At 63.6% G+C, this 14881-nt stretch overlaps 2 protein-coding genes across 2 annotated transcripts; both read right to left on the bottom strand.

Moving 5' to 3' along the window:
* Positions 1–1207: 1207 nt before the first annotated feature.
* Positions 1208–6035, bottom strand: SHKBP1 (SH3KBP1 binding protein 1). Its single transcript, XM_086769198.1, has 17 exons — positions 5958–6035; positions 5288–5341; positions 5109–5154; positions 4875–5007; positions 4694–4774; positions 4439–4609; positions 4269–4353; positions 3999–4189; positions 3340–3455; positions 3160–3247; positions 2970–3086; positions 2688–2858; positions 2453–2608; positions 2260–2356; positions 2009–2187; positions 1809–1908; positions 1208–1693 (listed from the first exon to the last, which is right to left on the bottom strand). Exons 1-17 carry the CDS (start codon positions 6023–6025, stop codon positions 1324–1326), a joined length of 2223 nt encoding a protein of 740 aa, XP_086625324.1. The 5' UTR covers positions 6026–6035; the 3' UTR covers positions 1208–1323.
* A 495-nt stretch (positions 6036–6530) lies between these two features.
* Positions 6531–14881, bottom strand: SPTBN4 (spectrin beta, non-erythrocytic 4; the record flags this gene model as incomplete). The annotated part of the gene is given in 10 exon segments (XM_086769150.1): positions 6531–7488; positions 7807–7849; positions 7938–8111; positions 8563–8849; positions 9958–10027; positions 10169–10506; positions 10509–10574; positions 14150–14346; positions 14479–14563; positions 14639–14881. Coding segments are annotated over 10 exon segments (1665 nt in total), but the record flags the coding sequence as incomplete, so codon positions are not given.

Below are 14881 nucleotides of genomic sequence, written 5' to 3'. Positions count from 1 at the left end.
GAGAGAGGGGGCGGGGTCGGGATGAAGCCACGCCCACGTAGTCCTATCGGTAGTCACGTGGGCGGGGCCAAGAGGAAACCACGCCCAGCGCCTTGAGGGAGCCCGCGCGGAGGCCCCGCCCACAGCAGCATATTAACAGCCCAGCGGGAGGGACCGAGCAGAGGCCACGCCCACTCCTCGCTAGCAGAAGGGCGGTGGAGGCGAGGTGGGCGGGGCCTCGGGGCGGGGCTCAGCGGAAGCGCTGGCCACACCCCGACCGGCGGCCCCGGGGGGGGGTGGGAGCGCACGGGGACAACCAGGCCCTCCATGCCCCTCCCCCACGCTGACGTCACCTGAGTCCCCTCTGGGGGGGTGGGGCAGGGCATGGGGTGGTCCCCTCCTGTCCCGTCCCCCCCCCCCGGCAGCCCAGCCCCCCCTCAAGGGGCCCTGCTGTGACGTCATCGGGAAAATCCTCCTCTGCCCCACGCGGGAGCCCCCGCCCCACGGCGGGCCCCACAGAGACCCCTCCACCCCACAGAGAACGCGGAGATTTGGGGTGGCGGGGGGTGGGGCACAGACGCGCACACGTCAGGCTCTGCACACACGTCACGCTGTGAGCACACGTGCCGGGCTGTGCGCACGCACGAGGCCGCGTGCACATGTGATGCTGTGTGCGCGCACATGTCAGGCCACGTGCACATGTGAAGCTACGTGCACGGCTGCTGCCGTGTGCAAGCGTGTCAGGCAGTCTGCATCCGTGTCAGGCTGTCTACAGGCATGTTACACTGCATACACACACGTCAGGCTGTGTGCATGCGTGTCAGGCTCTGCGTACACATGTGAACCTGTGTACAAGCATGTAAAGCTGCGCCCGTACATGTGAGGCTGTGTGCACGTGTGAAGCCGCATGCACGGGATGCTCGATGCACACGCACCACGCTGTGTGGCCACACCCAATGCTGCGTCTGTGCCGTGCGCACACGTGTGCCCCAGCCACGCCCAGCCCAGTGCGTGCACACGTGTGTGCGTGTCGTTCCCCCTCCCCCTCCCCAGCCCTGGAAACACTGAGGACCCCCAGGAGAGCCTGGGCCCCCCCCATGGTGGGGGCTGATCCCCCCCTGCCCTCCACGGGATGTTGCTACGGGGGGGGAGCCCCGCCCCCCCAAAAAAACACAGGGCACAAAGCAGAGGTGGAAAAAGGGGGTGTATGGCGTGGGGGGAGGGGCCCTCTTCCTCTGTGCCCCCCAAATCCTCGGGGGGGAGGGCAGAGTGGGGGGAGGGGGCGCAAAATGAAGGCACAGCATGGGACTGGGGGGAGGGGGGGAGTCCTCCCCCCCCCCGCCCTCAAAACGAGGTCTCATTGAGCCGGGATTTGGGGGCGACCAGGGGGATGAGGAGGGGGGTGTCGGCGTCGGGGGCTGGAACTGGGGAGCTGGGGGGGGCGGAACTGGGGGGTCGACGGGGTGGGGAGGGGTGAAAATGTTTGGGTTTTGCCCTGAAACGAAAAGTTTGGGGGTGGTCGGGGGGGGCGAGGCGTTGGGCCAGCTCCTGGCAGCGCTCCGTGAAGCCGCCCTCCCATTCTCGAGGGCGCCCTGAAAATGGGGGGGTCCCTTCCTCCCCTCGCCAAGAACGGGCGCGGCCGGTGGAGTCCCCCCCAGACTGCGGCGGTGGCGGGGACGCGCTTGGCGAACCTCTCAGTTTGGGTGACCAGAGGCTGCGGAGAAAAATCAAAGCCACGGGGAAAAATGGTGGGGAACCCTCCAAATTTGGGGGAAATATTAAAAAAAAATAAATAAAAGGGGGGAAGAGGAGCTGTGAGTCACCCCTACCTGGTGTCAGGGAGGCGGGGCGGGGCAGGGGCACCGCTTAACGCCAAATCGCACTGATCCAGCTGCTGTAAGAGCTCCTCCTCAGTCACTCCGCTGGTTTCTGCGGGGGAAAAAATAAAAACAAAAATAAAAAGGGTGAGGATTTGGCGTTTTGGGGTTTTTGGGAGAGGGACAGCCCGACCCCGCCCTGCGCCAGGCACCTGGAGGTTTCCCCAGCATCTCCATGGCGGTGGTGAGGTCCCACATCTGCAGGCTGCCGTTGGCGTGGCCGGTGAAAAGGTAGCGGCGGGGGCGGGAGCCGATGCGGCTGGAGCCCTCGCACTCGTGGACAGTGAAGGCGGTGATGGCGGCGGCATCGACCGAGCGCACCTCACAGATCCTGTCGGGAGACGTGCCCCGTCACCCCTGCCCGGCGCCGCCCATTTTCGGCGGCAAAACCGCCTGCGCTCACCTTCGGCCGGTGGAGGAAAGCCGGACGAAGACTTGGCACGCGTCCGGCACCACTCTTTGGATGAACACCTGCTGCTCGTCCCGCTCGCCGAAAGGCCCTGCCGGCAAAAAAAACAAACCAAAAAAAAAAAACAACAAAGGGTGGCTCAGCGCCTGGTCATCCCGCCTCGACGCCAAATCCGGCGCCTCCTTACCGATGTCGGTGCCAGCGCTGCAGCTGCTGGGACCGTCGAGATCATCCAGGGCAAGGACTTTGAAGGAAGCCAAGGGCGTGGAGCCGGGCTGGGTGGAAATCATCCCGCGGAAACGCGTCACCGTCCAAGTGCGCACGTGGTTGTTGTCGGCGCAAACTGGGGAGGTGCAGGGTTGAGCGAGCGGCCAGCACCGGCGGTTTGGTGGCCTGGCGGCGTTCCCCTGCCCGGCGCTCACCAGAGATGAGGTGTTTCTCCGAAAGCATGATCCTGGTGACGGGGCTGCGATGCACGGTGAACGTCTGGAAGAGTTGGGGGCCGGAGCCCACCGTCTCAGGATGCTGCACGATGACCCGCACCACGCCGGAGCTGGTTCCATAAGCAATCTCGATCCAGTTGCCGCTGTCACCTACAGATGCAACGCCCCCCCATGAACGATCCCAAACCCCTCTCCAGTTCATCCCAGTACCAAACTGGTGAGGGGGGGAGCACCCCGAGGCGGGCGGCAGGGAGTTCCTACTGGTTTTGGGGGTGAGGTAGACGCTGAGGGCAGTGACGGCGTCTTCGGTAGGGTCGCGGTAGAGCTCCGTCACCAGGAGATCGTTGTCCTTCATGCGCAGGGGGAACTTCTGAACATCTGGGGGACACGAGGGGGTGGTGACGGCGCTGCCGCCGGCCAGGGCGGTCAAAGCCACGTCACCGGCACTCACCCACGTAGTAGATGGAGCCATTGTTGCAACCGAGGAGCAGGAAGGTGCCGGCGGCATCATAGCTGTTGATGGGGACGACGTCCTGGATCTGTGGGAGGGTTGGGAAGGGCATTTTGGTGGGGAGAGTGAGGACACACACAATTCCGGGACAATCCGGCGGTGGTGACAACCCGCGCTCACCTGCCAGTGTTTGGTGACGGCGTTCCAGACGCCAATTTTGCCAGTGTGGCTGGTGGCGATGAGCTGGTTCCCCACGAAGAAGAGGGCTTCTACCGGTACTCCCAGGTGGAAGACGCCTGAGAGAGGAGAAGACATCCAGGAGGAAGCCAAGGAAGTCAGATCTTGCCAAGGTCCTTGAGGATCCCTGAGGAACCTTGAAGATCCTTGAGGAACCTTGAAGATCCTTGATGATAACTGAGGATCCCTGATAATCTTTGAGGATCCCTGAGGAACCTTGAAGATCCTCGAGGATCCCTGAGGGCCCTCAAGAAAGCTTGAAGAACTATGAGGATCCCTGAGGAACCTTGAGAGTCCTTGACAATCCCTGAGGAACCTTGAAGAACCTCAAGAAACCTTGAAGAACTTTGAGAATCCCTGAGGAAACTTGATGACCTTTGAGGATCCCTGAGGAACCTTGAAAAGCCTTGAGGATCCTCAAGAAACCTTGAAGAATTTAGAGGATTCCTAAGGAACCTTCAAGATCCTTGAAGAACCTTCTAGATCCTTGAGGATGATTGCGGATCCTTGGTAATCTTTGAGGATCCCTGAGGAACCTCAAGGAAGCCTGAAGATCCCTGAGGAAGCTTGAGGATCAAGGCATTTTGGGGGGCACTTCTCACCGATCTCACTGCCGCTGCCGTCAGCTTGCAGGGCCCAGAGGATGATCTCGTTACAGGAGGCCACGGCCACCATCTTGTCGTGGTCGCCCAAAGCTCCGCCGAGGACCTTGGCGTTGAGGGCCACCCGTTCGATCACCCAGTCCAACCGGGGACTGGAGAAGACCTGTTGCCACCCCGACGTCTCCTTCATCCTGGGGACAAGGAGGAGAAGATGGAAGGCTTGGCGACACCACCAGCACAAGACGGCGGTCGCCAGTTCGCCCAATTTACCAATAGCAGACGAGGAACTGGGCGAAAGCCACCGCGATCCAGTTGTGATGCCCGCAGACGATCCGCACCGCTCCCGGTTCGTTGGCTACAGGTGGGAAAAAGAAAACCTGCAGGAACATTTGTGCCGCACCCGGCAGAAGCGGTGAAACCCCTGATGGGCTCGTCCTTACCAGCGGGGAGCGCCCGCTCCTCCGACAGGCGCCCCAGTGAGCCGGCGTGGCCCAGGCCGGGCGGCATGGTGTTACTGCGGCGCACCGCGGCTCGGGCGCTCGGCGTCGGCGCGTGTGCAGCCAGCTGCGGTCCCGCCACGCTGTGTCGGTTATGGCGTTTGGCCGGTAGAACTGGCGAGGGGGGGAGTGGTCAAGGGGAGAAATTTGGGCGCGGGGAAATGGGGCGATGCCACCCCACGGGAGGGGCACGTTTACCTGGGGGGGGCAGGTAGCCGTTGAAGAGGACGTTGCCGCAAGACGAACGGTCCAGTTCCTCCCGTAGCTGCAAGCGGCGCACTGGAGGGGGTGAGGGGAGCAAGGACAGAGCTGTGAGCCCCCAGACGGGGAATATTTGGGGGGACCTCCCCCAATCGGCAGCTGCCCCCCCGTTCGTCACCTAGAGGGGTGATGCCGTAAAACTGAGCCTCATGGAGGAGGAGGGAGATGCTGACACCTCGGGGGTCGAGTTCTTTCGTCCGGAGGAAGTTGAGGATGGGGACAAAGACGGTGGGGTCCCGGTCGATGAAAATCTTTTTTTTTTTTTCAGGAGGGGGATTAAATTTTTGTGAATTCCTCCCCCCACCCCGGAAAAGAGGGTACCCCCACCACCCAAGGTTCGGGAAGGGCTCACCGCTCCCGTCTCATCCTTCAGGGTGGAGATGCGGCCGCTCAGGAGGCTGTGGGGGGGGGGACATGGGTGGATTTAGGGGTTGGGGGAGGGAATGCATGAAACCCCCCCACCCCAGCTCCAGGTCGCCCTCTTTTTCCCCTGGGGGGGTCCCTGTGTTGTGTGTCCCTCTCCCTCGTCACCTGGAGAAGAAGGAATCCGAGATCCAGGTCAGGGTCTGGCGGGATGTGCTGAACCTGCGGGACAGGGCGAGGGTCAGAGCCGGCCTGGGAGACTGGGGGGCAAAAAAAAAAGGTGGGGGTGGGCAGAAACCCCGGGGGGGCGGGTGGGCAAGAAACCCCCTGGGGGGCAGAAAGACCCCGGGGAGGGGCAGAAAGACCTGGGGGGAGAGGGGGTGATAAAGGCTCTGAGAGGCCCCCAAAAAACCTCGAGGAGAGGTAGAAAGACTCTGGAGGGCGCAGAAACGTGGGGGTGGGGGCAAAAAGATGCTGGGACCCCCTCAAAAAACATCAAGGGAGGGGGGAGAAAGACCCCGGAGGGGAGGTGGGCAGAAATTTTGGGGCGGGGTGCAGAAAGACACCGGGGGGGGGGGGTCAAAGACCGTGGGGAGGCCCCCAAAAAGCCGGGGGGAGGGGGCAAAAAGACTGGGGGGTGAGGAGGGGAACTGGAGGCACCCGGAAGGCTGAGAGGGAGACACCGGGGGGACCCGGAAGGATGAAAGGAGGGGACCAGGGGGACCCGGAAGGATGAGGGGACCGGACCGGAGAGGGGCTGGGGGGAACCGGGGGGAACCGGGGGGAACCGGGGGGAACCGGGGGGTCCCGGGAGTCCCGCGGGACCGGACCCACGCGCCTCTTGCCGCCCACGTTGAGCTGCACGACCTCCGCCCCGGGCCGCGCCGCGCCGCCCGGCTCCGCCATGGCTGCCCGATCTCGCCGCTTCCGCCCGGCGTTCTCCGCCCTCCAGCTTCCCATTGGCCAATCCACTTCCATCGCCCCGCCCTCCGCTGCTCGCTATTGGTCCGTCCGAAGAGGCCGGCGCGGCCCCGCGCTCCCCGCCCGTGGTTTCGCCCCAGCCTGCGCCGACCTTGTTCGTCCATTGGCCCAGTGTGGTGTCAGTCAGGTGGAGAAGGCGGGCTTTTTACCCCCGACCCTGCCCATTCTTAAAGGGCCAGCAGCATCTCTTCGCGGGGGGACGAGGGGGCACAGAGTGCATCGCCCCCTCCCACCCCCAGCACCCCCAGCCCCTCCACGCCCCTCAATCCCCCCCACAGCCCCCCTAAGCCCCCATTCCCCCCTCAGCGACCCCCCAGCCCCCCGAACCCCTGCACATCCCCATGGGACCCCTCAGGGATCCTTTTAACCCCCCCAGCCCCCCAACTCCTCCACGACCCCCCCAGCCCCACAGACGCCATGGGGGGAGGGGTCCCTTCCTGCTCCTTTATTTTGGGGGTGCTGGGAGGGGGCGCAGCGGGGGGGGGAGGGGGTTTATTACATTTATACAGTCACAGCGCGGCGCTTGGGCCGGGGCGGGGGGGTGGGGGGTCCCCAGGGTGGGGGAGGAAGGTGTCCTGGGGGAGGGCCACGAGTGTCAAATTTTGGGGTACCTCTGGGTTTTGGGGACCCCCTGGGGCTTTAGGGACCCCTCCAGGTGATGGGGACCCCCCTGCGTTTTTGGGACCCCCCTGGGGTTTTAGGGACCCCTCCCAGGTGATGGGGACCCCCCCTGGGTTTTGGGGACACTCCCAGGGTTTTGCCGCCCCCCCCCCCCAGCTTTATGGCTTGTGCACGGAAGAAGTGGGGAGAGCGAAGGGGGGGGGGTCTCTGGAATTTGGGGGGAACACCCAAGATTGTGGGGGGCAGCCAGGATTTGGTGAGAGGGCACCCAGGATGCGGGATACCCAGGATCTGGGGGGGGGGGGACACCCTGGATTTTTGGGGGGCGGCACCCTCGATTTTGGGCGGAGCTTTGGATTGGTGGCCACCCAAGATTTGGGGGGGACCCCAGGATTTGGGGGGGACACACTCCATCCCCACGCTGCCCCACCACCCATGGGACACAAAAGTGGGGGGGGCCCAAAACCACCCCCCTCCCCCCATTCCACCACGAAGCCCCCTCTAGATGAGTCCGCGTCTGAGCTGCGTCCCTGAAACGGGGAAGCATCCCCAAAAATGAGGGGGGGTCCCCAAAAATGGTAGGGTGTGGGGGTGAGAGGGGGGGGTCACTTCCGTCTCCCTGAGGTGCTGGGGTGCCGGTCACCCTCCCGCCGGGGGAGCCCCTCGTCGGTGGAGGAGGTGGTGAGGAGACCTTGGTTCCACCGGGCCACCTCGGCGTGCTCCTGGGCGCAGGCAGCCAGCGCCCTCAGCCACCCCCGCATGTCTTCCTGGGGAGGGATACCACAAAACCACCATCAGCCCCCCAAAACCAGCATCAGGTCCCTCAAAACCATCGACAGCCCTCCACAACCATCATCAGGTCCTCCAAAACCATCAAGTCCCCCAAAACCATTGACAGCCCCCCAACTCATCATTAGGTCCTCCAAAACCATCAAGAAGACCCCAGAACCATCAAGAGCTCCCCCAAAACCATCAACCAACCCAAAAGCATCCACAGAGCCCCCTAACCCATCATCAGGCCCCCCCAATCCCATCAGGAGGCTCCCAACACCTTCGTGACCCCCCCCAACCCTGTAGACCCCTACCTCATCCTTGGCTTGCAGGAGGAACTCGCTCCCATCACTGGTCCTACAAGAGAAGGACCCGCTCAACGCCCCCTGCCGCCACCCAACTCCACAAATTTGGGGGACCTCCCCCTGTCAGTGCCCCAACGTACTTGAGCTTGAAGACGTTCTTCTTCTTCTTGTAGTCACTGGCCACCTCGCTGGTGGAGTGGTGGAGATTGAGGAGGGGCTCCCCACCGTGGGTGCTGCCGGCCGCTTGTCCCTTGGCATCCTTGTAGAAGCCCAGGTCGCCCTTGCTCAGGACGCAGTAGAGGTTCACCCAGGATCTGGTCAAGGGGTGGGGGGAGACAGAAGGTGACAGGGGTGGTGGCACCAGTGGGAGACTCAATGCTGCTGGTGGCTTTGTGTTGTGTGGGCCAGCTCAGCTACGGGGCGCCCACTGCATTGGTGGATCTCCAAAACCTGGTGAACCTTCGCCGTTGGTGGATCCCCAAGCTCTGGTGAACCTTCACCATTAACGGTTCCCCAAAACCTAGTGACCTCTCTCTGTTCTGGATCCTCAACTCCTGGGGCATGATGTCCATCAATTGACCCTCTAAGACATGGCGAACCTTCTCCATGACGGACCCCCACCCCCTGGTGACGAACGTCAAAACTCTGGTGAACCTTCACCGTTGATGGATCCCCAAAACTTGGTGAATCCTGTCCGTGATGGCCCCCCACCCCCTGGTGTGCCCCCTTCCCTCGCAGCCCCGACTCCACCTGCCCCCCACCAACCTGTTGGACGCCTTCTTGTTGGGTCCATCGAGCTCGTGTTTGCGGAAGAGGAAGCCCTCGTGCTGCACCGTGTGGGTGGGGGGTGGTGGGGGCGGTGGGGCGCTGCCCTGCGCCGGGGCCGACCGCGACCTCCGTGTCTCCCCTGGGCCTTGGGCAGGGTCTTTGGGTCGTGGGCGTCGGCGAGGTTTGGGACGGTCGCGGGCGCGGGGGCGGTCGGGTCGCGGCGTCCTCTCCGGCAACCCCTCCGGGCCGGCAGGCAGGCGGGCGGGGGAGTCCCGTTCACGAGGCTTGGGGGAGCGATGGGCGTTGGGATGTGGGTCCTGGGGGGTCCCCAAGGTGGGGATGCCAAGGGGACGTTGAGAGGACACCAAGGGGACACCAAGGAGACACTGATAGGACACCGAGGGGACATCAAGGGGGCATCAAGGGGACACTGAGGACAGGCCAAAGGGACATCGAGGGGACACCAAGAGGACACTGAAGGAACATCAAGGGGACATTGAGGGGACACTAAGGGGACACCAAAGGGATACTGATGGGACACTGAGGGGATCAAGGGGACACTGAGGAGACACCCAGGGGACATTGAGGTGACACCAAGGGGACATTGAGGGGACATCAAGAGGACTTCAAGGGGACACTCAAGAGACATTGAGGGGACACCAAGGAGACATCAAGGAGAGCTCAAGGGGACACCGAGTGAACATCAAGGGAACACTGAGGAGACACCAAGGAAACATTGAGGGGACATTGAGGGGATGTCACGGGGAGATCAAGGGTACACTGAGGGGACGTCAAGGGGACACCACGGGGACATCGAGGAGACCTCGAGAGGACATCGATGGGACACCATAAGGGACATCAAGGGGGTGTCAAGGGGACATTGAGGGGACACCAGGGGGAGATCAAGGAGACACTGAGGGGACACTAACGGGACACTGATGGGACATCAAAAGGACATCAAGGGGATGTCCAGGGGACATCGAGGGGACACTGATAGGACATCATAAGGGACATCAAGGGGACACCAACGGGACATCGCGGGGATGTCAAGGGGACACCAATGAGAGATCAAGGGGATGTCAGGGGGTCACTGAGGTGACAGCAAGGGGACACCAAAGGGACACTGAGGGGATGTCAAGGGGGCATCAATGTGATGCCAAGGGGATGCAAAGTTGAAGGCAAGAGGATACCAAGGCGACACCAAGGGGACACCAAGAGGACACCAAGGGACAGCAAGTTGAAGGCAACGAGACATTGAGGAGACGCCAAAGAGAAGCCAAGGGGACAGGGACGGGATATTGAGGGGACATCAAGGGGACAGGACACCGCGAAGGCACCAAGGCGATGCCGAAAGGAAGCCAAGGGGACGCCAAGGGGATGCTGCGGACTCACCGGAGCGGGCGAGGGGCCGCCCGCCTCCTTCTCCTGCAGCTGCTCCACGATGTCGGCGAGTGTGGCTTTGCTGTCGGCGGAGATTTGGGTCGGGGGGAGGAGAAGTTCGTGCCGGCGCCGGCCACCCTGCGGCGATGCTGGCACCCCGTCCCCGCACGCACCCGCCCCCCCCGTCCCCGCACTCACCCGCCGCCCCCGTCCCCGCACTCACCCGCTGCCCTTGCCGTCCTGCCGCGGCGCCTCGGGCTCGCTGGATTCCTGCCGCTCCAGCCGGCACTCCCGCCGCTCCCGCCGCCGCTCCAGCAGCCCCGCCCGCGCCTCCCCAGGTTCCTCAGCTTTGGGGGGCGGCGGGGTCTCATCAGCAGTGGCAGTGGGGGGTGGCTCCCCCCCAGGACCCCCATCCTCGGGAGAGCCCTGCACGCGGTCGAGCTTGGGCTGCAGGCGCTCGGGACGCAGCTCGTGGCGGACGTAAGCGACGCGGGGCTCCAGCGGCGGCTTTCCGGGAGCTCGGAACCCCCCAGCGATGGCAACGAGCCCCCCGGGGGCTCCGCCAAAAATTTGCGGCTGAGGAGCGGCGTGGGAGGCTGCTTGTTCTGCTCCGCTTTAAGCTTCTCGATCTGGGTGGATTGGGATTGGGATTGGGATTGGGATTGGGATTGGGATGGGATTGGGATTGGGATTCAGATGGGGATGGGGATGGGGATGGGGATGGGATTGGGATTGGGATTCAGATGGGGATGGGGATGGGGATGGGGATGGGGATGGGGATGGGATAGGGATTGGGATTAGGATGGGATGGGGATGGGATTGGGATTAGGATGGGGATGGGATTGGGACTGGGACTGGGACTGCAATTGGGATGGGATGGGATGGATGGGATGGGATGGGATGGGGTGGGATGGGATGGATGGGATGGGATGGGATGGGATGGGATGGGGATGGGATGGGATGGGATGGGATGGGATGGGATGGGGATGGGACGGGGATGGGGTGGGGATGGGATGGGGATGGGGTGGGATGGGATGGGATGGGGATGGGATGGGATGGGATGGGATGGGGATGGGATGGGATGGGATGGGGATGGGGATGGGATCGGATGGGGATGGGATAGGATGGGGATGGGATGGATGGGATGGGATGGGATGGGGATGGGATGGGATGGTGGGATGGGGATGGGATGGGATGGGGATGGGATGGGGATGGGGATGGGATGGGATGGGATGGGATGTGATGGGGATGGGGATGGGATCGGATGGGGATGGGATGGGATGGGGATGGGATGGGATGGGGATGGGGATGGGATGGGATGGGATGGGATGGGATGGGATGGGATGGGGATGGGATGGGGATGGGATGGGATGGGGATGGGGATGGGGATGGGATGGGATGGGGATGGGATGGGATGGATGGGGATGGGATGGGGATGGGGATGGGGATGGGGATGGGATGGGGATGGGGATGGGATGGGATGGGATGGGATGGGATGGGGATGGGATGGGATGGGGATGGGGATGGGATGGGATGGGATGGGATGGGGATGGGATGGGATGGGGATGGATGGGGATGGGATGGGATGGGGATGGGGATGGGATGGGATGGGGATGGGATGGGGATGGGATGGGATGGGGATGGGGATGGGGATGGGATGGGATGGGGATGGGATGGGATGGGATGGGGATGGGATGGGGATGGGGATGGGATGGGATGGGATGGGATGGGATGGGGATGGGATGGGATGGGGATGGGGATGGGATGGGATGGGATGGGATGGGGATGGGATGGGATGGGGATGGGATGGGATGGGGATGGGGATGGGATGGGATGGGATGGGATGGGATGGGATGGGATGGGGATGGGATGGGATGGGATGGGATGGGATGGGATGGATGGGATGGGATGGGATGGGGATGGGGATGGGGATGGGATGGGATGGGATGGGGATGGGATGGGATGGGATGGGATGGGATGGGATGGGATGGGGATGGGATTGGGATGGGATGGGATGGGATGGGGATGGGATGGGATGGGGATGGGATGGGATGGGATGGGATGGGGATGGGATGGGGATGGGATGGGATGGGGATGGGGATGGGATGGGGATGGGATGGGATGGGATGGGGATGGGATGGGATGGGATGGGATGGGATGGGATGGGATGGGGAGGGATGGGATGGGATGGGATGGGATGGGGATGGGATGGGATGGGATGGGATGGGATGGGATGGGGATGGGATGGGATGGGATGGGATGGGATGGGGATGGGATGGGGATGGGATGGGATGGGATGGGGATGGGATGGGATGGGATGGGATGGGATGGGATGGGATGGGTTGGGGATGGGATGGGGATGGGATGGGATGGGGATGGGATGGGGATGGGGATGGGATGGGATGGGATGGGATGGGATGGGGATGGGATTGGGATGGGGATGGGTGGGATGGGTGGGGATGGGATGGGGATGGGATGGGGATGGGATGGGATGGGGATGGGATGGGATGGGGATGGGATGGGGTGGGATGGGGATGGGATGGGGATGGGATGGGGATGGGTTGGGATGGGATGGGATGGGATGGGATGGGGATGGGGATGGGGATGGGATGGGATGGGGATGGGATGGGATGGGGATGGGATGGGATGGGGATGGGATGGGGATGGGTGGGGATGGGATGGGGATGGGATGGGGATGGGATGGGATGGGGATGGGATGGGATGGGATGGGGATGGGGATGGGGATGGGATGGGGATGGGATGGGGATGGGATGGGATGGGGATGGGATGGGTGGGATGGGGATGGGGATGGGGATGGGATGGGATGGGGTGGGGTGGGTGGGGATGGGATGGGATGGGGATGGGATGGGGGATGGGGTGGGATGGGATGGGGATGGGGTGGGGATGGGATGGGATGGGGATGGGATGGGATGGGTGGGGTGGGGATGGGGATGGGTGGGGATGGGATGGGATGGGGATGGGATGGGATGGGGATGGGATGGGGATGGGATGGGATGGGGGTGGGTGGGATGGGGTGGGGATGGGGTGGGTTGGGGTGGGTGGGGTGGGATGGGGATGGGGTGGGATGGGTGGGTGGGGGGGTGGGGATGGGGTGGGGTGGGGGTGGGGATGGGTGGGGATGGGATGGGGGATGGGGTGGGGGTGGGGTGGGGGTGGGGGTTGGGGGATGGGATGGGATGGGGATGGATGGGATGGGGATGGGATGGGGTGGGGTGGGGATGGGATGGGGGATGGGTGGGGATGGGATGGGGGTTGGGATGGGTGGGGATGGGTTGGGATGGGATGGGGTGGGGATGGGGATGGGATGGGATGGGGTGGGGTGGGATGGGATGGGGATGGGATGGGATGGGGTGGGATGGGGATGGGATGGGGATGGGTTGGGGATGGGATGGGGATGGGATGGGGATGGGATGGGGATGGGATGGGATGGGGTGGGATGGGTGGGGATGGGGATGGGATGGGATGGGGATGGGGTGGGGATGGGTTGGGGATGGGATGGGGATGGGATGGGGATGGGTGGGATGGGGTGGGATGGGATGGGATGGGTGGGGATGGGATGGGATGGGATGGGATGGGATGGGATGGGATGGGATGGGATGGGGATGGGGATGGGATGGGATGGGTTGGGATGGGATGGGATGGGATGGGATGGGGATGGGATGGGATGGGATGGGGATGGGATGGGATGGGATGGGATGGGATGGGGTGGGATGGGATGGGGATGGGATGGGTGGGATGGGGATGGGGGATGGGGTGGGATGGGATGGGGTGGGGTGGGATGGGATGGGATGGGATGGATGGGTGGGATGGGATGGGATGGGATGGGGATGGGATGGGATGGGATGGGGATGGGATGGGATGGGATGGGATGGGATGGGATGGTGGGATGGGATGGGGATGGGATGGGGATGGGATGGGATGGGATGGGATGGAATGGGATGGGGATGGGGTGGGGATGGGGTGGGATGGGGTGGGGATGGGATGGGATGGGATGGGATGGGGATGGGATGGGATGGGATGGGGATGGGATGGGATGGGGACGGGATGGGATGGGGATGGGATGGTGATGGGATCGGGATGGTATGGGGATGGGTACAGGGATGCGGATGCTGAGCTGGCAGCTGTAGCGCCCTTTTGGAAGGAGGGCAGGATGGGGAGTGATGCTCCCTAGGGTGCCCCGTACCGTGGTGAGCCGTCTCAGTGAGCTGAACCTCTCCTCCCAAGCGGCGGCCGCTTTCCGGAAAGCCTCGTGCCGTCTGATCAGCTGCTCCACCTCGTCCACGCTGCTGCCCAGTTCCTGGCTCTTCAGCAGGGGTTCCTGGGCTGTCAGCCACGCGTCGGCCACCACTGCCTCCTGGGCGAACTGGTGCACCTCCAGCACTGCCAGACAGACGGACGTGGCGGGGCAGGCAGAAGGACGCGCTCATGGCAGCTGCCTCCCCATGAGCGCACCACTGCCGTGGATCCGGCCTCCCCGTCCCCAAACTAACCCCCTCCTTGTGTGGGACTCACTCTGCTGCAGCCACTCCCAGTGCTTGTCCCACTTCTCCATCATCTCCTTCTTCTTCACAAGCAGCTTCTCCACATGAGCTTTGATCTGCAGGGACCGGGGAGATGGGTTGGGACCCCCTAAAAGCTGCAACCTTGCCCATCCTGTCCCCTCCCCGGGCACCTCGTCGGCCGCCGGGCTCTTGCCGAGGATGAGGGTCTTGCCCAGCTCCAGGCAAGCAGCGATGCTCTTGCCACGAGCTTCCATCTCGCTCTTGAGGCTTTGGTGGTCGTTCATCAGCAGCTCCACCGAGGAGACATCCCTGTGAGCGGGGATGGGGGCTGGGAGGGGACGGGAATGCCCCCCGTGCCCCGCCGGGATGGGACAGGAGAGGGGTCCTTGGCTCCGCGGATGGAAGAGGACATA

This window comes from Chlamydotis macqueenii, chromosome 31 (assembly GCF_036417535.1).
Source record: "Chlamydotis macqueenii isolate bChlMac1 chromosome 31, bChlMac1.mat, whole genome shotgun sequence".
Classification (NCBI taxonomy): Eukaryota; Metazoa; Chordata; class Aves; order Otidiformes; family Otididae; genus Chlamydotis; species Chlamydotis macqueenii.
The sequence above is the reverse complement of the archived record's forward strand: the minus strand, read 5'-3'. Positions and strand labels throughout refer to the sequence as shown.

What these genes read in the sequence shown, in the direction of transcription:
- SHKBP1 (XM_086769198.1), bottom strand. Translation starts at nt 6,025, where the DNA reads ATGGCGGAGCCGGGCGGCGCGGCGCGGCCCGGGGCGGAGGTCGTGCAG. An exon ending in TTACGGCATCACCCCTCTAG is followed by an intron (nt 4,775 to 4,874) that starts GTGACGAACGGG and finishes CACCCCCTCCAG; the next exon opens with TGCGCCGCTTGCAGCTACGG. An exon ending in CTACCTCACCCCCAAAACCA is followed by an intron (nt 2,859 to 2,969) that starts GTAGGAACTCCC and finishes TTGCATCTGTAG; the next exon opens with GTGACAGCGGCAACTGGATC.